Raw genomic sequence first — 25,058 nt, forward strand, 5'->3', positions numbered from 1 at the left:
AATATTTCTCAACTAGTTCCCTCAAATGACGTTTTTCTCACTTTATTCTTGATACTTTCCCAGGCTTTTATTGAGCTTAAAAGAGAGAGATAGACAGACAGAAAGAGAGACAGAGAGAGGAGTAACGAGAGCGAGAGGGAGAGTGAATGACGGAACAAAGACCGGATGCTGAACCACTGAAGATATAGAGCTCCCTGTCTCCTAAGATGCCTCCCCTGGACCCTTCCTTGGCCCACATCTTATACTTATCTCAAATTAAATATATCTTTAGGAATTATGGCTCTATTTTTTGTTTTTTATTTTTTGCTCAGATGAATGTTTTTTCTTGTATCTCTTCTTTTTTTTTGGCTCATTTTTTTTTTTTTTAAATTTTGCTTCTTTTTTATGGAGATTTTGTCTTGAGGTTATTTTTTTTTTTTTGACTCTGTAATGCCTTCAAGTTATGTATCCTTCTTGTTTTATTTCATTTTATTTTATTTTTTAATTGTTGGGGTGTTGTCAGATTATATGCCTATAAATAATAATGTTTTTAGTGTACTCATACCTTATATTTTTTTTGTCTTCCTTTTTCTGTTTATCCCTCTGTATATCTGTCTGTCTATCTATCTATCTATCTATCTACTGTATATTTACCTGTCTGTTTGTCTGTCTGTCTGTCTATCTGGCTATATATCAGTCTGTCTGTCTATCTACACATCTATCTATCCATCTGTCAGTCTATCTATCTCTCTATCTATCTAAATTTCTTCCGTTCAGCAATACAGCCAACGCCCCATACAACTTGCATACCAATGATGACCCACGTATTCCCTGCTGCCTCCCTCCCCCCCCCCTTCCTAGTGCCGGTGTACAGTGTGTTTGAGCCCCGGGTACTGTGGGTGGGTGCGGGCGAGGGTGTGGGTGCGGGTGCGGGCGAGGAGAGACACCGCCACGCCCGCAACGCCAACACCAACGCCTCCGAGCCACCCATACTCCAGTTCAACGCCCTTGGGAAGTCCTTCAATTTTAGGTTTGTATCTATTTATCTTTCTATCTATCCATCTATCTATCTGAATTGTGTGTGTGTGTGTGTGTGTGTGTGTGTGTGTGCGTGCGCATTTGTTTCTGACGTCGGTCTGTCTATTTGTGTTTGTCTATCTGTGTCTGTCTTTCTGTCTGTCTTCCCTGTCTCTTCTACTACTACCACCACCACCACCACCACCACCTCCTTCACTCCCACAGACTACAACGAAACGAGGAGCTGGTGTCCCCGGATTTCGTGTTCGTGGGTCGTGATGGAGGGAGGGTGAGTGTGGAGGAGGTGAGGCCGGAGCGATTGCAGTGTATTTACCAGGGAGAGGCGGAAGGCGGCGAGAGGACTGTCATTGCCGTGGAGCTGTGTGGGGAAGTAGTAAGTCTGTTTATCATTTATTTATTTATTTATGTGGATTTAGTTCTTGGCTTGAAAATGTAGGGTTTAGCATTCACTGTGGTTATTATTATTATTATTATTATTATTATTATTATTATTATTATTATTTGTACTTTATTTCTGCTACCATAGGAGTATTCAGCTTATGAAAATCCCCTGGAAAGTGAAGGGGTTTAAGAAGTCTGACAATAAGTAGATAGATAGAAAGATAGACAGAGAGATAGATAAATAAATAGGTAGGTAGACAGAAATTTATCTACACCGTCTCTCCCGGTGTTGTGGTGCAGCGTGGTGTAATGGCCAGCCCGACGGAGGAGTATGTGATAGAGCCTCTTCCCCCAGCAGTAGCCAGTAGTAGACGCAGACGAAGCTCCCGCACCGCCTACCCACACCCCCCCTACGCGCCCGCACCAACACACCTCATATATGCAAGGAGGAGCATAGCAGGACCCACTGTTGAAGGGAGTGAGTACCCGCATCAGCATCATTATTAGTATCCTCTTCCTCCTCCTCCTCATCATCATCGTAATCGTCATCATTATCACAGTTATCCTCCTCCTCCTTCTCCATATCATCATCATCATCATCATCATCATCATCATCATCATCATCATTATCATCATCATCATCATCATCATTATCATTATCATCATCATCATCATCATCATCATCTTTCCCTGCAGACATATGATATACAATACGTAAAAAAGGAAAAAGAAAATCTAAAATATGAAGCACAGTACATCATGTCAAGGTGCAGGAGAGGGACGCCTTCATGTGGTGGCACCGATATAACAAGAGTGGCTCCACTGCCTGGCCAGTCAAACATCGCTAAGCTGTTTCAATATATCCCGAAAGGAGGATGGTAGACTGCCGGAGAGGGACAGTTTCAGCCTGCAGTCCACTGGGTTCACATTTCAGATGAACTTGGAGCCACAACAACTACACCGTGCCAAGTGAAATGGGTTATAGATAGATAAATTGATAGAGAGCTGGATAGATAGATAGGTAGACAGATATTCTATTGACCACAGCTTACAATAATAATGGCAATTTATATACAAATACATAATACAATAATAAAACAAGTGAACCAGTTATATTTTTAAAACATTAACAAATCATCCAAGCCCTAGACATTTTCGCTCCACCTCACAAGTAAAGACCATCTGCATGTGTCATATTTCGTGTGTATTATAACCTGTTCGAAAAATGTTCATTGGAATATATGCTGAACTGGATGACCGTGAGTTTATTTTTTGAACATTTTTTTTTTCCTTATTTAAACTCAGCATCAGATGTTAGATGGAAGAATATGAGCCTGAAACACGTTAAATATTCGATCTGTGATTTTTTTCATGAGCAGAATCCAGAAGCAAAAGATCCTTCTCGTCGGTGTATGAGGAACGAGAGAGGGAGCGAGGAAGGGAGCAAAGATGGGAGGTGGGAAGGGAACAAGGATGGGAGCAAAGACGGGAACGAGGTGAGCCGGATGATGGGCAATGGAGGGAGCGAGGATGGGAGCAAGCATGGGAGCGAGGAAGAGAGCGAGGCGATTCTGGTGGGGAGCGAGGGAGGGAGAGAGGTGAGCTTGGAGGACGAGAGGACATTGGTTCGAGGCAACAGAGACGCTCCTACTACGACAGCTTCGAGCACGTAGTCGACTCCCGCCTAAGGTCTGACTGGGAAGACCAGTGGGACCATAACGAGAGGACCCACGGCAGGTGAGTGGGAGAGGAGCATTTCTATCACCATCTATACTCTGTTCACTTTAACTTGGCCTAAAATTGCGATCTCACCATCTTGAATGCTGAGATGTAACCACCGATTATCAGAAGAGTATTGTCCTAGTCACGAAGAAGAGCATTAGATAAGATTAGAGCCGTAGTTTTGTCTTTTTCTGTCAAGGAGCTGAAAGAAAAAAAAAAGTGAAAATCTCCGCCAAGTAAATGTGAATGAACTACAAGCTTTAACATCAGTTTCAGTCAAGTAATCAATTTTTTATTATTCTTATCTTCAGGCGATGTTTCCCCAACTTAGCAAGGATATTAGTGAGTGCGTTAATTAAGGACCTAAGGTAACCACTTTGAAAACTGTATCTCTAGCGGAGTAAAAATTGTCAGGAGATTGCAGGAATTAAGTGGAAAACACGTCATCAGATTGAAAGAGTTGACATTCTCCTCACTCACACCCACACTGATTCCCTCCCACACCCACATCCATTCCCTCCCACACCCACATCTATTCCCTCTCACCGTCCACTGACATATCCCTCTCGTGCAACCCATTCCCTCTCCCACAGTGTTCCTTCCAACATTACCACCATCCACACCCACACACTTCCTATTCACACCCAAGTTCCCTACCACATCCACACCCAAACTCACTGTCACATCCACACTCTGTTACATCCACATCCAAACTGTTTCTCCCATCCACACTTCCATTTCTCTCCCATCTACATTTGCACTCCTCCTCCCATCCACATCATCTCTCTCTCCCACAACATCCACAGTGCTTCTCTCCCCCACCCACACCATCAGCGAGGGACGCCTGGATATTGTGGTGGGGAGTGGAGGGCAAGAGAATTTATGGTGTAATATTATACCTGCTATTGTGTGCTGCATTTTTATTTCCTTTTATTATTATTTTGATACCAGTACTTCCTTTGTTTAGAAATCAGTTCATGCCATGTGATGCAACACATTCTCCCCGGGATCTGTTGCACTATGAAGATTAAGAGAACGTTTTGAGTTACTTAATCTGATGGTAACGTACAATTACCAAATATTATAACCTGCAGTATTTTTCCGTTCAGGTGATATTTATCCTAGTATGTAACTCAGCTTCATTAGATGTAAAATACATGCATTTTTTACCGATAAATCATGTTATTGAGAACAGTGTGATAAATTTTAGTTCCGACCTTCATGACTACAGAGAGGATGGCGAGGGTAAGGGCAGTGAAGTGCGGCGAGAACCCGATGAGCCTATGGACTTGTACATTGAGACCTCAGTGTTCGTGGACCAGGACCTGTACCGCCACATGATGGGCAACTTCCCGGAGGACACGCAGGACAAGGTGCTGGGAGTAGTGCTTGCCATGGTGAACGCGGTAAGTCATCTACCTTGCCTTGCCCTACCTTATGCATACATTCACACCAAACCATCCCCTACCCTACTCTACCCCGCCATACCCTGCCACATCGTACCCGTTCATGCCATACCCAATCCAACCTGATCCTTCCTTAATCTGCTTGTGAATACACCAAGACAACGAGTATATTACTCATAGTTACGACAAAGAACTAACCGCAGATTTGTGATCCATTAAGGCAAGTAGAATACCACATTATAAATGCGACAGGAAATTCAGTACAGGTTTGCGGCCATGAATTGATGTGTTTGCAGGCAGGGAACGGATCGCGTTGCAGACATGGAACTGATCTTAAGTTTATTCGTGAATCCAGGTCCAGCTACAATAACACAATCCTGGATCTTTCATTTTATATTATGGAAACCTAGAGGAAAAAATAATAAGGGAGCTCAGCGGAGAAAATTACGAACCAACTAACTGAGATGAAGTTGAATAAGCTAAATCTCAGCCTAGTACGTGATCTGATAAACAAAAAAAAAAAAAGGGGGAAAAGAAAGTTGATCGTAAATCTGTCTATAAATCCAGGTGCAGCTGCTGTACAACGACCCGTCCCTGGGCCACAAAGTGAAGTTCGTGCTGAAGCGACTGGAGATCCTATACCGCGACCCGCCCGACCTCCTGCGATCCCACGACATTGACCACTTCCTTACCAACTTCTGCACCTGGCAACGAGGACAGAACCCCGACAGGGACACCGATCCGCTGCACTGGGACCACGCCCTTATCCTCACAGGCCTCGATGTCTTTACTATCACGTCCAAGGGCAGAGTCAATTCCCAAGTCGTTGGTATGTGGTCGACTTAAGATTTTCTATTGTCCGTTTGAGGCTAATTCTTTATGCAGTGTGATTTGAGAGTGTATTCAAGTTATCTGTTATGCATAAAGGCAGAGTCAAATCACCAGCTTGCTAATATGTGTGTGATCTCGTGTGCTTTCTTTTTGTCCATTTGATTTCTTGTTTAGTAATGATATGAGTATAGGTTCGTTCAGATTTACATAAGTTTGTGGGATATTTGTAAAACACCGGAATATTTACTACTATGCCCCTTTCCTACCATGATTCAGACCTACCTAACTTTCCATCACGTTTCTCTATTTTGTCTTTGATCCTAAGGCTGATCCGCTGTGCCCTTGACCTACCATACCCCATCTCAACCTTGCCCTTCTTTGCCGTACCCCTGACCTTCACTTTCCTCTAATATACCCCTTCTCCTCCGTATCTCCTCCCCACAATACCTCTGTCCTACCATGTCGCTTCCCTGTCATACCCCATCCCTACCATTTCGCTGACCGTCACCACTATCTACAATGCCCATTACTTGCCATTTCTCCCTTATGTATCCTGTCCATTCCCCACCATACCCTTTCACTAAATCAAACCCTGAACTCTCCCCTATCCTGCCCCTCCCTCTCCCCTGCACCTGACCTCCCCTATCCCCCTTGCTCCGTTTTCCTCCCAGGTCTGGCCCCCGTGGCTGGGATGTGTACCCGTGCCAGCTCCTGCACCGTCAACGAGGGTCGCCACTTTGAGTCCGTCTATGTTATGGCGCACGAGATTGGCCACAAGTAAGTGTGTGTGTGTGTGTGTGTGTGTGTGTGTGTGTGTGTGTGTGTGTGTGTGTGTGTGTGTGTGTGTGTGTGTGTGTGTGTGTGTGTGTGTGTTAGTGACCAGTTTGTATTATATCTATTTTTATCTATAAGCTTGCTTTCCTCTTTTTTTTTTTAATTTTGCTTTTATCAGTTTCTCTTTTTCATCCTGCACCCCCGCAATAGAACCACATTATCTGAAAGTCCTTTTTTAGAATGTGTAGTTGTGTAATGGAAGTATATTTAAGTTAGTGATTACTATATGTTACCATCCTAATTATCTCAATGACCCACTTTCACTTAAAACTGGGTGGTTCACTCTTACGAGCCAAAACACAAAGGATTATTCTATTTTTCATTATTTAATTATTTATTTTCCGTATTTATTTATTTATTTATTGTATTTTGATTACTTACAGCCTAACCCCAAGCACTTATATGCCTCGTGAGTTGGGGGAATAGGAGAGAGGGAGCAAGTGGATGAAGAAATGACTGCCTAGACAAAGGTTCACTGAATGGATGCAAGTGGAGAGGTTGGAGGGAGATGCAGTAAAAACAAAAAGAGGGGGGGGGGGGGAGTTCAGGTGGGGGACGCGGAAGACAGGTAAAAGAGGGAACAATGACAGAGGAAGTGTAGGAGACACAAAGGGAACACTGTTTTGTATATAATCAGATGGGGGTGGGTGGGAAACACAGAGGAGAGTAAACGGAATGGAAAAAGCTCAGGAAGAAGTGAGAGAAACATGATTAAGACTGACTGAATACTCTTTGCCTTTGTCTCTGTATCTGTCTCGGTCTGTCTGTCTATCTGTCTATCTATCCATCTGTTCGTTTATCCTTCTATCTATCTCCCCCACCCCCCCTCTCTCTCTTTCTCAGCTTGGGCATGCGTCACGATGGGCTGCAAGCTGACAACAACTGTGATTCTGGTCGCTACATCATGTCCCCCACGCTGGGCTCCGGCAAGATCACCTGGTCACCTTGTTCTCGACGATACCTGCAGGACTTTCTCAGGTAACGCTTCCTTAATTATCACTATAGTCGATTTACTTTCATCTGACGGAACTGGGCCACTCTCCTAACTTAAAATCCTATGTGGTGATTACATGATTCGATGAGTTTTAGTTATGAGGTAGGAGTGTGCCTCCTTAGTTATTAGTCAAATCAGCTCTCCAGTCTGACCATACTTGGCCATCAACTGGTTTGGATTTATTGCCAGGTGAGAGTAAGTACGGATTTTGTCAGGTCATGCCCTTAATTGCATCATCAGGATCTCTTTCAGTATATTTCAGGTACTGCCAGTTGGACTTCTTCAGGTAACGCTCCGAAAAAGATCCCTAGTCACTTTCAATTTGTGCATGATCTTCTCACGTCACACCCTTAAATGATATCACTACCTTCACGTCAAATATAATTAGTCTTTAGTATGTTCACCATGTTTCCGTCGCTACCTGCATGCCTTCCCTGAATAATATCACTAGGGGCCATTCCAGTATAAATGAACTACAGGACTTCCGATGGTAATACCCCCGAATGACAACTGTTACATCCATTTTAGCTTACGGTTGCTGCCTTCCCCTTTAACAACATCACTAGAATCGTACCCAATACTCTTTTCGGTTCTTGATGCAATAATCGCTTTGTGATTCAATAATTTCGTCTATTTCCTTCCCCTAACTTCACTTCTATCTCCCTCTCCCCGCTTCAGGATTTTTGATTGGCTGATTGACTGGCTGATTCCTCTGGTCACACACAGTACAAACTTCACTAGAATAACTTTCCATTTGTGCTGGACTAACCTCAGTAGAGGTGACTGTAATGTATTTTTCAGCTGTTGAATTATCATAAAAATGTGCGGATGTATATAGCTTCTGCATTTACTGAGAACTGCTGCTCCCTGTAATATATATATATATATATATATATATATATATATATATATATATATATATATATATATATGATGCTGTTGATTGAGCTGTGATTTTAGTGTTGTTGTTGATGATGCTTTTTTTTTCTTTTAAGTCTCCCTCACTTTGTGCGGCATCCATGTATATTATATGCTATTGTACTGTGTTAACACTGGCTCAACAACCGTGGATGGTAACCTTGACAGGTCGCGGCAGTCATGGTGCCTGGAGGACCGCGCAACGCCACGGCAGCCACACCTGGACCACCAGGCACACTCCCTTCCTGGACAGCGATTCCCAGCCAACCAGCAGTGTATGTACGCTACACAGCATTAACAATACTGTCGTTTGTTGTCATTGTCGGTTTGTTGATAATTGTCAGAACTTGGCATTACCGCAGCTTCAATATAAAGTAATTTGTCTGTCTATCGTCAGACATCTTAATTGAGGGTGGGATGGTAGCGTTACATTTTATGACCCTTACTAATAAAGTTAGGAATGAGTCTCCTTGGTTACAAGTAACACATGAAACATTTCATGGAATGAGTGTGAAAAGTCGGTTGTGATGGCAATGAAAGCGGGACAATTGAGGAATATAATTACGAGTTGCGAGATGCGTAAATGATATGGAGTAAGAAAGTCTGCTGATCAGGTGGGGGGGGGGGTGTTCAGATGGTACGTCCGCGAAGAGAAAATGGACATGGCTAGGATGGCGAAGAGGGTATTTGTGAGCGAGTCTGATGGTACTGGGAGTCTTAGAAAGCCAAGCAGGTAGTCTGATAATCATGAATAAGTGAACAGGTGTGAGAAAGCGAAGTGTATGGCATGGTGCAAAATGATACAAGCGAGTAAGTTTATGGGAAGATGGAAGCATGGAAGGTCAGTAAGATGATGTAATAAGACAAGTTAGTGAAAATGTGAAAGGAAAACCTATGGCTTAGGTGGTTCAAAAAAATGGGGAGGATGACACATGCGAGTAAGTTTAAGGGGAAGAGGAATTATGGAAGGTTAAAAAGGTAGTTTGATAAGGCAGGTAACTGAAAATGCGTGAGGATGTGAAATGTGGACCTTTACCCCTTCAAGACGAGGGTGTAGGTTTGATTTCATTCTTGCTGCAACCAGACGATTTTACTCAGCTCATAGGAGACTTCTAATACCAAAAAAGGATTTTTGGATGCCCTTTTTAACTCCGTCAGTACTGATGATCTCTCTAAAGTTAATAAATTCGTTTGGAGGTAACAAGAGTGAACTAAAGTCTAACACCGGATGCTAGGGGATAAAGAGGATGTTCAGGTGTAACGTGCAGAATAAATCGCGAAGGAAAAGGCATTACGAAATTTCCAAAGCCACTTACAGTACCGTCCCAATCAGGTGAAATTAGGTGGGTAGTTTGGCCTGTGGGGTGGAGACGAAAAACTGAATGATTTGAATTATGAGTGAATGGAAGCTTGGTGTATTTTCAATGGGTACTGATGATATTTTTATTCTTTATTCATATTTTTTGTTATCTTTTTTTCCTGTTACTGGATCCCGCCCACCCAGTTCATAATAATGGGAGTAGCGTTAGGATGATGAGGAGGATGAGGATGAAGATGACTGTTCTGCCATGTTGTATTTGTTACTGTTAGATGGTGGTAAAGGGATGATGATGATAATGATGATGACGATGATGGTGATGATGATAATGATGATGATATTATTATTATTATTATTATCTGAGGAGTCGCGTATATATCGAGTAAAAACTATGATGACATTGGACCATCTCTCTAGCACCTGCTCTTTCGACTTGGTTATATCGGAACCACCACATGAAGGTAGGTGTCTCTCTCCCGCACTCCTTTGGTACTAAACAAGTTCATGAAGGTTCTGGGTAAATCTTCCAGCTCCAAATGTCTTTGCTAAGCTGGATAAAATCGTCTAGAGGTAACAGGGATAAATAAATAAAAAAATTGATACAGAAAGGAATAGTAAGGCAATGAAATGTTTTGTGGGATGAACTTGTGGTGATTCATTTTTTTTTTTTTCCGGTGACTGTTGGGCGGTGCTGTTGCTCGAATAACAGTGTCTCTTTGGAGGGAATGGCTGGAAGAGTGGAGAGAAGGACGTGCTGTAGAATAGAGAGGAAGTGGGAGGGTTTTGGATACTCGTCCCTTTCCCTGCGATGATGCCTTTATTCATGCTATTTATGCTAACTTCAGACTGGTATACGAGAATACAGTTTAGAAGAGACCTGTCGAACTGGAGAGGTTAGACAGAGCCTTCGTGAACACTATCAATACGAGAGGTTATTCCACAGTTGAATAAAGCTGTCCGTAGGTAGCCAGAATGAAGAAAAAAATACATAGGAGCTGAGAAGGTTGAGTCACTGAGGTCAGAAAAAATTAGCTACAGGACTAGCGTAAACCAGACACATGATGTCAAAAGAGAATTAACCACAAGTTAAGGATAAGCCACACTCAGACAGAACTAACGCATATAGAACAGTAGAATCATCGGTGTCTAAACTGGAAGAAAATAATTTTTTGTATAGCGTTATGATTTACAGAGGTGAACAGATTATCATCATCCACCCATTAGCTGCTGCCCAATTACACATACCACCCTCAACGCCTTTTCTATCCCCGAGATGGACTGCAGGAGAGGGGGAATTTCAGCCTGCAGTCCACTGAGTTCACGTCTAGATAAGCCTGGGGTCACAGCAGCAACAAAGGCCGTGGGACTAACACTACTGTGGCAAAAAGTACAGGGTGTGCAGTAGCGAAGTTCATTTACCCTTCAGTGTGTGTTATATATAGGGATTTCCGCCCCAGCCATTGATGTGGCCAGGGTGGGTCGCTGGAGGTGAGGATAATGAGGTGGGAGGGGAAGAGGGAAGAGGGAGGGGGAGGGAGATTGAGGGGAGGGGAGGGGATGGGGTGTCGAAGGAGGGGGAGGGAGATGGAGGGGATGGGATGGGATGTAGGGGAAGGGAGAGTATAAAAGGAAATGCTAGGGAGGGGGAAGGGGGCTGGTGGAAAGGAAAGAGAGGATTGACCGAAGGGTTGGGAGGCGATAAAGGAGACATAGACAAGGCAGGAGTGAGGAGGGGAGGGGGAAGGGGCGGGTAGGAGAGGGATAAAGAGGAAACGAATGTAGGTGTGAGAGGAAGATGAGGGAAGCTGTGGGAATGATTAAAAAATGGTGAGAGAGAGAGAGAGAGAGAGAGAGAGAGAGAGAGAGAGAGAGAGAGAGAGAGAGAGAGAGAGAGAGAGAGAGAGAGAGAGAGAGAGAGAGAGAGAGAGAGAGAGAGAGAGAGAGAGAGAGAGAGAGAGAAGGATGGAAAGCAACAAATGGGATGTGGTAAGGGAACGAAGAGAGGGATGGAAGAAAACAGTGTGAAGGGAAGGGAAGAGTGGAAGGTCATTACATGGAAGTACTGAAGGTCACACGAGGGAATTATTGTATCATGCTTACAGTCCAAATTACTGTAAATGAGTGCAAGGGACTGTGAATATGTGTAAATATAAGCAGTCCTTCTGTCCATATGCTCATTCATTTTATTGTATCATATTTCGCATCCACTTCGCTATGTGTGGGAGAGACGCTGATGGATAACTTAGTATATAAATTCTAAAGCAAATGATAGACATAGAGGTAGACTAGTAGATAGATAGATAGATAGACAGATGGCTAGACACAGACGGGGCGATCCTTCATTACTCTCTCCACTGCCCATAATAATAGTGAGAGAGAGAGAGAGAGAGAGAGAGAGAGAGAGAGAGAGAGAGAGAGAGAGAGAGAGAGAGAGAGAGAGAGAGAGAGAGAGAGAGAGAGAGAGAGAGAGAGAGAGAGAGAGAGAGAGAGTTATGTAATTGTTCATTAACTGTGCTCCATCAATGTCCGTCGCAACGTCTCTTTCATTCGCCTACCAAACACCTCATTAACCTCTTCCCTACCATGAAGTTTTCTATTATTTCATTCTTTCTACCGACAGATGATTTTGTACAAGGTTGGAGGACGAATATCAGTCAAATCTATTCATATTTATTGCCTGAGCAAGAGTCATTAAAATAGATAACAACTGAAACTTTAATATTGAAGGAAGAGGTTCTGCAGTCACTATTTCTCCTCAGATTGGGTTAGGCATGTAATCCATATTTTATCTATTTAATAATTTGGCAGCACAGTGAAGAGTGGGAAGAACAGTGGTACAAAGAAAGGCACAGTGTAGTGGATCTTCGTGCGCCGTAGAGAAATATAGCGGGTTCTTTTATTTTTTTTCTTAACTTGAAGATTCCTAACCCTTTTCAGCCTGGTAAATGTCTAGGTGTAGGCAGACTGGAGGGTCAATATCGCTTTTTTTTTTTTTTTAATTTAAAGTGACAAAATTCCGGTGAATATCGTTTATTTATTTATTTATTTAACATGACAAAATTCCTAACCCCCTCCAGCTCAGTTGATGGCAGAGTGTAGTCATACTGAAGGACTGACTTGATAAGTAATCAGAGACTCATTCCTACTTCATATATGAGGGTCATCGAATTTCAAGCAACCACGATTCAGTTTTCAGGTTTCAGAGTGATCCAGTTCTGCCATGTAAAAGCAAATTGACCGTAGTACAACATATCTGTCTGTTTGGGCATCAAGGCAGGAACTGAGAACCGTACTGTGTTTCGACGAAGGAAGCTCATACTTTTTACACCTACTGTAATTTCCTTGTTTCTCATAATTATATGCATTCTTACTCTGTGTGCTGGTTCTGCCCCTCTTTCCCTCCCAGTAATTATATCCATCCTTGCCTGTCTCTTGGCCTCCTCTGCTCCTCCTTCCCTCCCCAGCTCCATCCTTGACCATGGCCGCTTCCTGCATCCATTATATAAATAATTTCTCCTAACCTCCTCACCCCACACCCTCAGGCCTGCTGAAGCATGGTGTGGGTAGCGAGCACGCCCCCACCCAAGACCTGGAGGATATCTGCCAGGACTTACATTGCCGCAGGGACCACTACACATGGACGTCACACCCAGCGCTGGAGGGCACTACCTGTGGACACCGTATGGTAGGTATATTAACACTCGCAGTCCAATGACCTGTTTTTTAAAGATGATGATGGTGATGATGATGATGATGATGATGATGATGTGATATATGACAGTACAAGGTTGAATGATAATGGATGGATGGACGGATGGATGATGATGATGATGATGATGATGATGATGGTGAAGATGATGATGATGATTTGTCTTGTGTTTCTCTCCGTCCAGTGGTGCCGAAGAGGGAGATGTGTGGAGGATCCTGAAGCACCTCCTCTTCCCCCCTCCTCTACTCCTTCCTCCTCCTCCTTCACCTCCCCCTCCACCTCTCCCCTGAGTGGTGGGGGGAGCCATGGGGTAGGGGGGGAGTGGGGGCCATGGTCGGAGTGCCGGTCGGAGTGCCTGTACGGCGTGGACGGCATCCTGTCCTCAGGCAGCTCTGGACTGGCACTGTCTGAGAGGCGATGTAGGTGAGGCTGGTAGCAAACAACTAATTAGAGGAGTGGATGTAAAAACGGTTAGAAATATTTTAACCCATACACATACAGCACACACATGTACACATATACTTATATCCATCTATCTGTCCATTTGTCTGTCTATAGGTAGATAGATAGGAAGGAAATGTAGATTATCGTGCGGACAATGCTGGTTAGCAATATTCTGATGATAAGTGGGTGTGCATAATCTAGACAAATGGAAAGTAAGACAAGGAGAAAGTGTACTGTGTCCTCAAAATAAAATAATTTCCATTCGTCCATAGGAGGTGCGATTCAAACTATAATCCTTTGCAGAACGTGCCACGGGGAGTACCGGTACCGCCTGTGTTCCGCGGTGGAGGAGTGTGGCATGGGCAGGCGAAGGACACTGCAGGACTACGCTCACGACACCTGCAGGACACTTGCCAGGACATCCACACTCCTCACAGGCACCGCTGGAAGGGTACCCGACAGAGGTAAGTGTCCGTGAATCATGACCTCCGGCTGGATGGGGATTGAAAAGGAAATGTCTAAAGTTTTGGTGCTGATGATGATGATGTGGGAAGAAAACTTACTATTTCTGATGCTGGTTTCTCTACCCAATCTCCTCATTCCAGTCATAGAATGAAATAACATACGCATGGTCATAATCTTCTCTGTAAAAAAAACTGTCCTTGAAAGGTATCATTGGGTCTATTGCTGTGTTTTTTTTTTAGTGCCATCATAAATTCTTTCATTCTATTTTTTCTCTCCCTCCTCCCTCCCCCTCCCCACTCTCTCTACCCTCCACCTCCATCATCTCTCCTCTCCCAAGGTCCGGTGCACTGTGAGGTTGAATGCGACACTATTGGAGGTCGAGATGTGCAGTCAACTGGTCGAAGTTTTCCGGATGGTACCGTGTGTCAGTCGCCTTCCTCACTGCCGGCATTCTGCGTGGCTGGGGCTTGCACGGTGAGAACTGTTGTTATTGTGTTATGGTCCCAGGATTACGTAGATGTGAGCCCGATGATCTGCAGGCTTGAATTGTCCTTCTCCGTCAGGCACCATCTTCAAGGCGATTTTACATAGATCAGGAAAGACGTCTTGAACTAGAGGTATTAGATACACACTCTATTAATTACTGGAACACTAAAGATGTCTTAATTAATAATAAAAAATGGAGATGGCATGAGTAGAACAAAAAACACGCCATCAAACTGAACGGTATAAAATTAGCAAAACTGAACCTTGCTTCCAACGTAAATGCGGAGCCATGATGCAGTGATGCTAGGCTGACATTAAGTCTAAGGCCAAATATAATTAAATAAGATAGGGAAAAGACGTGGCACTACCTTTCCTGCAGGAGTGTCATGTGATCAAGTAATCAGCTGCAAAAGAACGTGGGGCATCTTTGTGTGTGTGTGTGTGTGTGTGTGTGTGTGTGTGTGTGTGTGTGTGTGTGTGTGTGTGTGTGTGTGTGTTATTTTACGTGATCAGGCTCTTTCTTTAAATCGTGTACTGTTTCTTTCCCACTATGTTCATCTCTTTCTATTTTTTACAGCAGAAAACTTATGTAGGTTCATAGATTCAACGTATTTTTCATTTTTTTTTTTTTTTCAGGAGTTCCGCTGTGAACCTGACGCCCTTTACGGAGCTGACCCCTTGACCTGCCGACCTGACATGGGGGCCCCCGACCCCCACCGTCCCCTCGGTCCCCAGCGCCCCTCCCCCTCCAACATCTGGGTCACCCCCATCACCCCAGACCACAATTTTCGGGTCCCGAAGTGGGGGCCCTGGAAAGCTGCTTCTGCCTGCCGTTTTAGGTAATGGAACCCTTCAGACCAGTGACATTCGTATTTTTATTTCATGCTTGCTACAGACAGACGATTTTCCTCAGTTTACGGAAGATTTTTGATAGTGGAGGGGTTACTGAAGGTGATATCTAACTCTCCCAGTTCGAAAAGCCAATTCTAAAGTCAGTGAGAGAGGTCTTCCAGGGTAAATCCAAGTGGCTGGTTAATAACGCCTGATATACGTCTTTCCAGTTGCCTGCGTCCGGCCAAGGGTATTCAGTTGGTGAGCAGGGAGTGTCGTGGAAAAGGATGTACGGGTGTCAGTAGAAACATTCAGATCTGCACGCCGCCTAACCCAGTGAGTACTTTAATTCACTTTTCTATTTAACCCTTTGACTACCAGGATTTACTTTGACAAAACAGATTAAATCAATAGGAGAAAACCGATTAACCCAAATATATTTTGAAGCTTTTATCTGCTAGTGTTACACTCAGTTGAACGAATTCTTTTGGTGTTAGCTTAAGATATCACAGAGCACCAGCCTTAGTGACAGAGTTAATTTCTTCACCACGGGAGGCCTTTCTTGAGCCTGACTTGAGAGATTCTGTTATAATGATGTTATTTATATTAGTTTGTGTCATAAGTGCTCTCTCTCTCTCTCTCTCTCTCTCTCTCTCTCTCTCTCTCTCTCTTATATTAACATTCATCCCCATATCTTCTCCATCTCCTTCCCCTCTCTCAGCTGGACTGTGACAAGCTTATGACTCCCTTCGAGTATGCCAGTGAGGTGTGTGGCCGCTTCAGGAGCAACGTGGATAAGCTTTCAGGATTGGGGATGCAACTGGTCAGCACTGGAGGTGAGTAAGTGGCATTGTAGGCTTCGTAACTCCTTTTCCTAAGCTATTTATTTTGTGTTATATCTTAGCATTCACTTGCATATTAGAGTTTTAATATCGACAGTTTCCATTGATATTCTTGGGGATAATGAGACTTAATGTGTAGAATAATTCGCTAAAGGGGAGATGTTTCGAAATCGCCAGTGCCGCTTACAATACGATCTTGGTAGGTTATCCGTACTACCTCTCTGCAGATTTCCATGACTAAAGAAAATAACGATGCTTACACTGAAGATGTTGCACTGCCTTCTTCCATCGTCTCCCACTGCTCACACTTCTCTCCATCTCCTCTACCTCATCACTCCTCTCACCCCTCATTCATCCCGCACACACCTCTCATTCCTCACTCCTTTCTCACTTTCCTGTCTCTGCTCACGTCTCTCTCATTCCCCTCTCCCTTCTCACTTCTCTCTCACGCCCCTCTCCCTTTTATCCTCTCTTCTTCCTTATTCCTCTTACACTCCTCCCTCACTCCCCCTCCCTCTCTCACTCATTCCTTTTCCTGTCACTCCTCTCCCTCACTGATTCCCTCTATCTCTCATCCCTCAGACGACCCTGACCGGCCCTGCACGGTCGCCTGCCAGGACGCCCTTTTAGACTACCGCTTCTACCGCGTCAACGGCAAGGACGGGTGGTTCCCCTTCGGCACCGACTGCTCCAGGGACCGAGGCGGCAGACTGTCCTACTGCCTCAACGGGAAGTGTCTGGTGAGGCGCAGGAGGAGTGGAGGGAAGAAGGGGAAGGAGAGCACGTGGAGATTTTGATTTAACAATGAATTATGAACACTGAAATGTAATGGAAAGATGCGCGCTCACACACACACACACACACACACACACACACACACACACACACACACACACACACACACACACACACACACACAAAACTCTTCCTCTCGTTGGTATATATCGAGTTTCACCGCCTCTGTGTTTTATCTTCTTTTTCTCGGCGTAAATCGTATTTGTACATGTCTGTATCTCACCTAACACAACTCTTCCTCTTGTTTAACCCTCTTCTTTGATTTAACACAGCTCGTCCTCTTGTGGGTATATTTTGCATTTTTACATCTTTCATCAAGTAACGTTTTTGAGTCGTCTGGCGCAGGTTTTATATCGTCAATTGCTCTCCCACTTCATTTCCACTCTCTCTCCTTCGTCAGGATTTCTCAGACGAAGGGACGCCACTCCGGAACACCATCTACACCGAGTATGAGCGCAGTCGCGGCCGCTCCTTCGACCTGGTGCCCATAGAGCGGGGGGTGCCACTAGAGCTGCAACACGCCCCCCCACCCACCCTGTGGCACTCCTGGAGAGGGCGCAGGGATGTCACCTCATCCTCCCACCTCCTGTCAAGCACCGTCACTGACCAGCTCATTCTGTCATTAGTGGATCAGATTAACCATACCAGTAAGTTCACTCCAGTAACTTCATCCTCTCACTAAAGTTCATTCGTTCGTAACATTGCTGCGTATTTCCCCTAACCTTATCTAACATAACTATATCACAGTCTCTCATACCTTTTCAGTGACATCCCGAGGCAGGGGCGTGGACGAGCCGAGTGCATCCATCGACTTCAAGAATCCGCTGTTCGTGAGTCACCCTCCTCCTGCCCCTGGAGACGAGGCCACGGATCAGGAGGCGTTCGTACAGCCACACGCCTTCCCTCTGACACCCCTCAACCCACAAGGACATCACGGAAACAACGGCAGCGTCTCCAGCAGGTTTGACGAGGAGATGGTTGAGTATAGGTGGAGGGTCGTGGTGGTGTCTCCTTGCTCCGTCACCTGTGGATACGGTGAGTGAATGTGTGTGTGTGTGTGTGTGTGTGTGTGTGTGTGTGTGTGTGTGTGTGGATATTAATAGAATTTGTAGTATAAAAGTCAGGGGATGGTCAGTGTGAATAAGAATTTATTTGGGTTTTGAAATACATGGAGGAAGCGATTCGTATTACTTGTTGGAGGGCAACTATAAAAATCGCTAACATAATTATTGAATGATACACATAGTTTTTAATTTCAATAGATTTTAAACATTTTTCTTGCTGCTTGAGATTATAACCCGTTTGAATTTTAGTTTATGCATTATTCACTCTTTCTCCAGGTTACGAGGAGGTGAAGGTTGCGTGTATGAGGGTAAAGGAGACGACAGAGGGGAAGGAGGAGGAGGAGGAGGAGGAGGAGGAGGAGATGGAGAAGTGGAGGTGTTCCTCGGTGCCTCCCCCAGCTGAGGCAGGGTATCGGAGGTGTCGGAAGGGTCGTTGTCCGCTGGAGACACTGGAGGCGTCTTCCTCTAACTCCTTCATCGGTCGCTGGTTGGCCGCCGTATTGAATGACGTCAGGAAAACAGGGAGTCGATTATAAGCACTCTGTTTCTTAGGTAGCTAATTGTTTGTCCGTTGTTATTGTTTATCTGAATCTTGTACAGTCATGAGTAAGATTTCGCCAACACTTCTTTGACGACTGACGGATGTGGAAGGCAGGAAGCAGTGAAGAGGACTGTGGGCAAAATTTTTGTTCATGGCTGTCCAATAGGCATCAGAATTTCTGTCCCCTCTCCTGTTTTTATCCTCACGGGCTTTGAAAATCAGTGTGGTGAATCTGAAACAACTGACACTGAGGACTTTACTCGGGTTCAGATCAGCGTCATGTGTGTCAGGTCCTGCGGATTCGTCACACTGATTTTTAAAGTTCAAGGAGAGAAAAATATTAGAGGTGATAGAATTTTTACATATAACTGTACTTATTGTTTAGTAAGCAAGTAAATGTGTATTTGTTTTTTTTTTGTTTTTGTCTTGTTAATTGTTTGTGGCAGGGATATAGTAGGTTGTAAGCACTGTATTTTTATTGACTTATGTGTATGATGCTTGTGGGCTAACAGGGACACAGATGTATGCACTGTGTTTAATAGGTAACTGTTTCTGTGTTTGTGTATGTGTTTGTGTGTGTGTTTGTTTGTGTATGTGTTTGTGTGTTCATACGTGTGTTCTTTTAATTGTCTGGTCATATGAAGAATGCTTATGGGAGAGCTAAAGTGACAGGGGAACAGATAATTATATTGTAGTTAGGTTATTGTTTGTTGTAATTTGGCTTCATGATGTCACTGATGAGTAGCTACTAAAGTGTTGAGAAGCTGTTGTTTGTTTAGGAGATAACCCATTGTGGCCAAAATCTAGTTTTACTCACTCACTACCAAGACTTCTTAGTTGTTTTAGCTTTTGAACAACCAGACGATTTCATCTTTGTAATGCTTTTGTTACATATTCTAAGGACGTTATATCCTTAGATGGGCAAAAAAGGTGAAAAAGTTGATAATACCGAAATATATGTATCTTTATTTTTCTCTGCAACTGTGATAAATATTATAAACTTGTCACGGATTCGTGAACAGACAAATGAAAACAAACTAACTGCCTTACACATGGAGGGAAGTGACGAAACAGACATCCAAAAGGAAATTTATCAAAGCTACAAAGGAGTGTTGTTTCCAAGACCTGCTCAGAATATTAAAGCGTATTGTGGGGAGCAAATCTCCACATATTAATTTAGGCTGTACGTTGTCTTTGCGTGTGTGGAAGCCCTGTCTGCGGTTCCTGGCTGTGTGAGGAGGTGGTAATCCAGTGGTTGGAAATATGAACTGCTGCCTGAAAGGACGCGAATTTAATCCTAGCCAGGGGTAAGGATCACTCTGATGCTTTGGACTTAGTTAAAAACATACTTTTTTTTTTTTTTTTTTTTGATCCCCAGAAGACCCACCGACATTTCCTAAAAACATTAAACACATTCTTGCCAAACTCATTACACTGTTACTGACAGAAATGTCTGTAACGGTTGCAGGAACGAGCCTGGTATTACTGTCATAACTATTGTATTCACAAAACATTGATTGAACCCCAAGACTCAATGTAGTTTCATCAACAGCAGGTACCTCTTTGTGTTGCTGATGTACCCTATGTCGATGTGTAAGGTATTCATGCAGGATACTTAACTGTAATTTTTGTCGCATACTGATGACATAATTAGGCCAGGAATTTTATGCAGGTTTTTACATGATCGGCAAAGTGTGTATAAGGGCGCTTGTTTTTGTGTAAAATAGTATGCATTATATACAAAGTAATTTTCAAGAATATTGTGATCCAGTATATAAATTATCATAGTGCAACAGGTAAATAGTCTGATGCAGATACAGAGTGTTCACTGAAAGGGCGATTACCCTCCAGTGAGGATGGTGCTGTCACGAATGAGTGGGAAGCATTAACGACTAGACTTAAATTACCCATCCAAGTATTTATATACAGTATATTCTGTACATATATATATATATATATATATATATATATATATATATATATATATATGCACTACCAAACATATATTTAAAACAAAGTGGTCAGTGTCTTGAACGAGAGCCACATTCCTTTACATTGATGTTAGACGCTGATTTTATTAAATTTCTCGCTAGAAAGAAACATTGTCTTTCTACTATATATTAGTCAGGAGGATCATCGTCGGTAAAGCTAAGTTCCAACCAGATTATCTAACTGGGTTTAGGGCTTCTGGCGTCTGGGGCGAGGAGGGGAGGGCATGCTAGGCTGTGACAAAGGGAATCCACTACTCTGAGCTGTGCGAGGGAGTCGACTCAACGTCTTCCGTATCTCGTGTCTCCGTTCAGCAGGATCGATGTGGGGCTTGGCCTTCACAGCATGATCACCCGTCTTTTGAAGGTGGTCGAGAGTTGAAGTGAAGTCTCCTGCACTGTGTACCTCTTGACTCGGTGCCACCTCCAATGTACGACTGCTGAAGAATGGATGGACTGGGATTTTGCCGGATGGCTTGTGGGGCTCCTCTCCTTCGTGGGGTAGTTCAGGGTGGTAGTCGAAGTAGCCGAATGTTGGGAAGTCCAAGAAGTATGGGTCGAGATCGTAGCCGAGGGAGGGGAAATGATGGGCGCCTCCAGACTCTCCCACCGTTTCAATCACCCTGTTGGATATCAAAAAATAGTTATGTATTACCTTTTCCATTTTAATATTGTCAGTATAATGACGTATTTGAGTGTTTAGTTGTTGCTATTAGCAGACTATTTTATTTAGCCTGGAAGAGAAGTTTCGAAAAGGAGGGGTTAGAAACATTAATCTATTTGCTGCTGGATCGCTCTACTAAGCTGAATAAAATCGTCTGGGAGCAATAAGAATGAACGACAAATGATGCTACTTGGGGTAAAAGAATAGAGCATAGAGTGAATAGAGTACATTTTTCAGGTACCTGTAAAATATAAGATTATTTTTAGGCCGTTTGCTTGTTGATACTGGAGAATTCATAGTACTGTACATCTTTCTTAGGTGTTTTTCATCCACATTACACTTTAATATTTTCATGCATGTTATTTGGACCTTTTTTAAATATCGACATAGGGTACATCAGCAACACAAAGGATTGGTATCAGTCAAAATGAATCGCAGAGGAGGAGGTGTTGAGAAATGTCCCCAGATCAACGAGAATACGACCTTTCATGATTTATAGACCAAGAGGACAACTTCCTTCACCACTTACCCGTGTTCTGGAATGTAGACAAACGGCTCTTTAACTGGAAGGGATATGGGAGGGTCGTGAGAGGTGTCGTGGGGGGTTTTTGGTGGGAGTTTGTGGGGGTCGTGTGGGAGGGGGTCGAGTGGAAATTTGTGGGAGTCGTGTGAGAATGGGTCGAGTGGGAGTTTGTGGGGGTCGTGTGGGAGGGGATCGAGCGGGAGTTTGTGGGGCTCGAGTGTGGGTTTGTGGGGGTCGATTGGGAGTTTGTGGGGCTCGAGTGTGGGTTTGTGGGGGTCGAGTGGGAATTTGTGGGGGTCGAGTGGGAATTTGTGTGGGTCGAGTGTGGGTTTGTGGGGGTCGAGTGCGGATTTGTGGGGGTCGAGTGGGAGTTTGGGGGAGTCCTTGGGGGAGCCGAAACCAAGATGGTGTGGAGGTTTGTTGTGAATGTCGTGAAATTCGTCAAAGTGATGTGGAGGACCGCTGAAGGCATCTAGGGAGTGTGGAGTCCGGCGAATATGGCCTGGGTGATGTGGAGGTCCATGAAAACCGCTTAAGGGACGTGAAGGGCCGTGAAAATCGCCTGGGTGGTGTGGAGCGCCATGAAAAACCCTGGGGTGGTGTGGAACTCCGAGTAAAGCGCCTGGATGACGTGGAGGGCCGTGAAAACCGCCTAGGGGGTGTGGAACGCTGTGAAAATCTCCTGGGTGATGTGGAAGGCCGTGAAAATCATCCGGGTGATGTGGTGGAGGGCCGTGGAACCTGGGAAAGCCTGGGAATTTCGGGTGTGGAGCGGGGCCGTGAGGGAGGATGTGGTTGTCTAGGGGGTGTGCGAGGGGTGCGTAGGGGTCCTGGGTTAGGAGGTCCCGAGGAAGGGTTTTATAGGGCAAGTTGTTGATGGGTATGGCCTGAGTGATTGACGGTGGGTGTTCGGCTGCCTCTACCAACACGGCCACCATCAGCACCGTCACCTGGGGAGATGAAAGGGAGGCATATTAGCACCCATTCTTGCTTGACTCAATCTCCCATGAACAAAATGATCTGGAATCAACTGAAATGAATATAATAGGGAAGCATATTGTTACTCAGGCTGCTATATTCAACCTGATGAATGAAATCGTCTGACTTGCTGCAATAGGATACTAGAGTTGTCCCGACCATTAGAAGGTTAATGACATAAACCTCCGTCAGGCTCCTGTGGCTCACTCTCAGCTGAATAAAATCGTCTGTCAGTACCTGGAATGAAATACAGAAATAGAGATGGTTAATATTTTACTCTTTGGCTGGGGTGTTTCTGTGAGCTGAGTATAACCAGGATCCTGAGTACAACAATATAATGGATTTTCTCTTAATTTTACTCATGGATGAAAATTGGTAAGGCGGTCTGAGTAAGCTTTTCCTGTGCATTTGAGTTAGCTAGTCTCTCTCTCTCTCTCTCTCTCTCTGTCTCTCTCTCTCTCAGTTGGATACCTTATTCACCATTCAGATAAACCCCAACACACACACACACACACACACACACACACACACACACACACACACACACACGTTGCCGCTGAAGGCCAAGGAAGAACTAGAATGATACAGGAAAACAAGATTCACCGGGAATAGCGTCGTTTACCTTTCACAAGTAATGTTTTCTCTGTTACTGAGGTCCTTTACCTCTCTCCCCGCCTCGCCTCCTCCTCTTTCCCTCTTTCTGGCTACTATGCTCGTCTCCAGCACCTGTCTCTCTTTCCCCTTGTCCCTCTTCACTCAACAGAAAGATTAGGGACCTAGATATAACGCTGACTGTTCCAGGGCGTGATCTAGAGGAAGGTATGGGACTTCGAAAGAAATAATTGTGTCCCTTAATGATCTCGTGTGGCTGATAGGCATGGATTCCAAGGATTTTTCCTGCATTTACTACTACCACTACTACTACTACTACTACTACTAAACACACACACACACACACACACACACACACACACACACACACACAAGTATGTATCTGGGTATTATTATTTAATGTTTAAGAACAAGAATTATGTCCACACTGCAGTTTCTCTCTCTCTCTCTCTCTCTCTCCCTCTCTCTCCTCTCTCATTTTCTGGATCGTACACCCAATCCTTATGTCGAGAAAAAAGGACATGATGAGGATGATGATGATGATGATGATGATGATAATAATAATAATAATAATAATAATAATAATACTTTTGTTTTTACCTCCTTGTGAATTAGATGGGGAGCGGTTACTTTATTCTCCACTTACAGCGAAGCGTGGGAACGTTCGATCAAGCTGGCGGGGAGGTTCGGTACGTTTTAATATCAACAAACCTTGAATCAGTAACATGTAAAAGGATGCTGAGGTGTGATGTGCGGAATAAATAGCTAAGGAAGAGGTGTTACAAATTCTCCAATGCCTTGTGTGAAACACGTGACCGTCAGGAGGAAAGGAGACACAGGGTTCAAAGTTTCGGAATGAGGTACTGCCGGAGAACTAGACCTGCAATTCGCTTCATCTCATCTTCCTTCCATTTTTTCTATCTCATGTTTCGAGCGAGCGAGATCTAACAATCTACCGTTGCAATGTCTACTTATCTTCCGTGGGTGTCTGGTTTACTGTGTGTGTTTGTGTGTTATTTTACTCCTCATGAAACGCTACCGCCGTTCGTATTGTCTGTTTTAGTTCATCGTTACCTTTATACGTTACAAAAAGAGTTTGTGTTGTCTGCTCTGCTCTGCACAACCTTCCGTCTCCTTGTCTGCGTCAACATCATCATCTTCGTGTGTAGAAAGAAGGGTGTGTGCCGTCTGCTCTGCTCTCCTCATCGTTTCCGTCTGCTTGTCTCATCGTTACCTTCATGAATTGGAGAGTAAGTGTATTATGTCTGCTCACTCCCATCTCAAAGGCTCCTTCGTGTGTATCAATGTTTGTCTGCTGTCTGCTTTGCTTCTTACCGCCTTATCTTTTATCCTGTGTTAGAAAGTAAGAGGGTATTGTTTGTTCTGCTCCCAGCACCGTATTATCTTCCTGTCTGCTTGCCTAATCGTTACCTTCGTTGTAATCGTACTCAGAGAATTAGCACCTGACAGCAACGTTCCCAGCAAACACGTCATTATTCTCCGTCTGTCTGTTTTTTGTATACACACACACACACACACACACACACACACACACACACACACACACACACACACACACACACACACACACACACACACACACACACACACATTTCAGAGAATTTCTTACACTCTTCCTTAGCGATATATTTCGGTGCATATTATTCTTTTCTAAGGTGATTATATTCTTTGATA

General features: G+C 44.1%; 1 protein-coding gene across 1 annotated transcript in view; it reads left to right on the top strand.

The window, feature by feature from the left end:
• Window positions 1–18,593, top strand: part of LOC145409196 (A disintegrin and metalloproteinase with thrombospondin motifs adt-1-like) — a 39,203-nt gene extending 20,610 nt beyond the window's left edge. Inside the window, exons 3-22 of the mRNA XM_080279688.1 lie at window positions 841–1,009; window positions 1,222–1,390; window positions 1,699–1,876; window positions 2,778–3,105; window positions 4,331–4,526; window positions 5,094–5,355; window positions 6,029–6,134; window positions 7,035–7,169; window positions 8,272–8,378; window positions 12,964–13,106; window positions 13,315–13,553; window positions 13,878–14,038; window positions 14,377–14,513; window positions 15,162–15,364; window positions 15,587–15,692; window positions 16,078–16,192; window positions 16,781–16,938; window positions 17,394–17,640; window positions 17,759–18,028; window positions 18,457–18,593. Of these exons, the coding sequence (XP_080135814.1) occupies window positions 841–1,009; window positions 1,222–1,390; window positions 1,699–1,876; window positions 2,778–3,105; window positions 4,331–4,526; window positions 5,094–5,355; window positions 6,029–6,134; window positions 7,035–7,169; window positions 8,272–8,378; window positions 12,964–13,106; window positions 13,315–13,553; window positions 13,878–14,038; window positions 14,377–14,513; window positions 15,162–15,364; window positions 15,587–15,692; window positions 16,078–16,192; window positions 16,781–16,938; window positions 17,394–17,640; window positions 17,759–18,028; window positions 18,457–18,593 (3,566 nt within the window). The remainder of the gene's footprint in view (window positions 1–840; window positions 1,010–1,221; window positions 1,391–1,698; window positions 1,877–2,777; window positions 3,106–4,330; window positions 4,527–5,093; window positions 5,356–6,028; window positions 6,135–7,034; window positions 7,170–8,271; window positions 8,379–12,963; window positions 13,107–13,314; window positions 13,554–13,877; window positions 14,039–14,376; window positions 14,514–15,161; window positions 15,365–15,586; window positions 15,693–16,077; window positions 16,193–16,780; window positions 16,939–17,393; window positions 17,641–17,758; window positions 18,029–18,456) is intronic.
• Window positions 18,594–25,058: the final 6,465 nt, after the last annotated feature.

Source organism: Coenobita brevimanus, chromosome 80 (assembly GCF_032717465.1).
Source record: "Coenobita brevimanus isolate Jiangsu-jjx chromosome 80, ASM3271746v2, whole genome shotgun sequence".
NCBI classification, from domain to species: domain Eukaryota; kingdom Metazoa; phylum Arthropoda; class Malacostraca; order Decapoda; family Coenobitidae; genus Coenobita; species Coenobita brevimanus.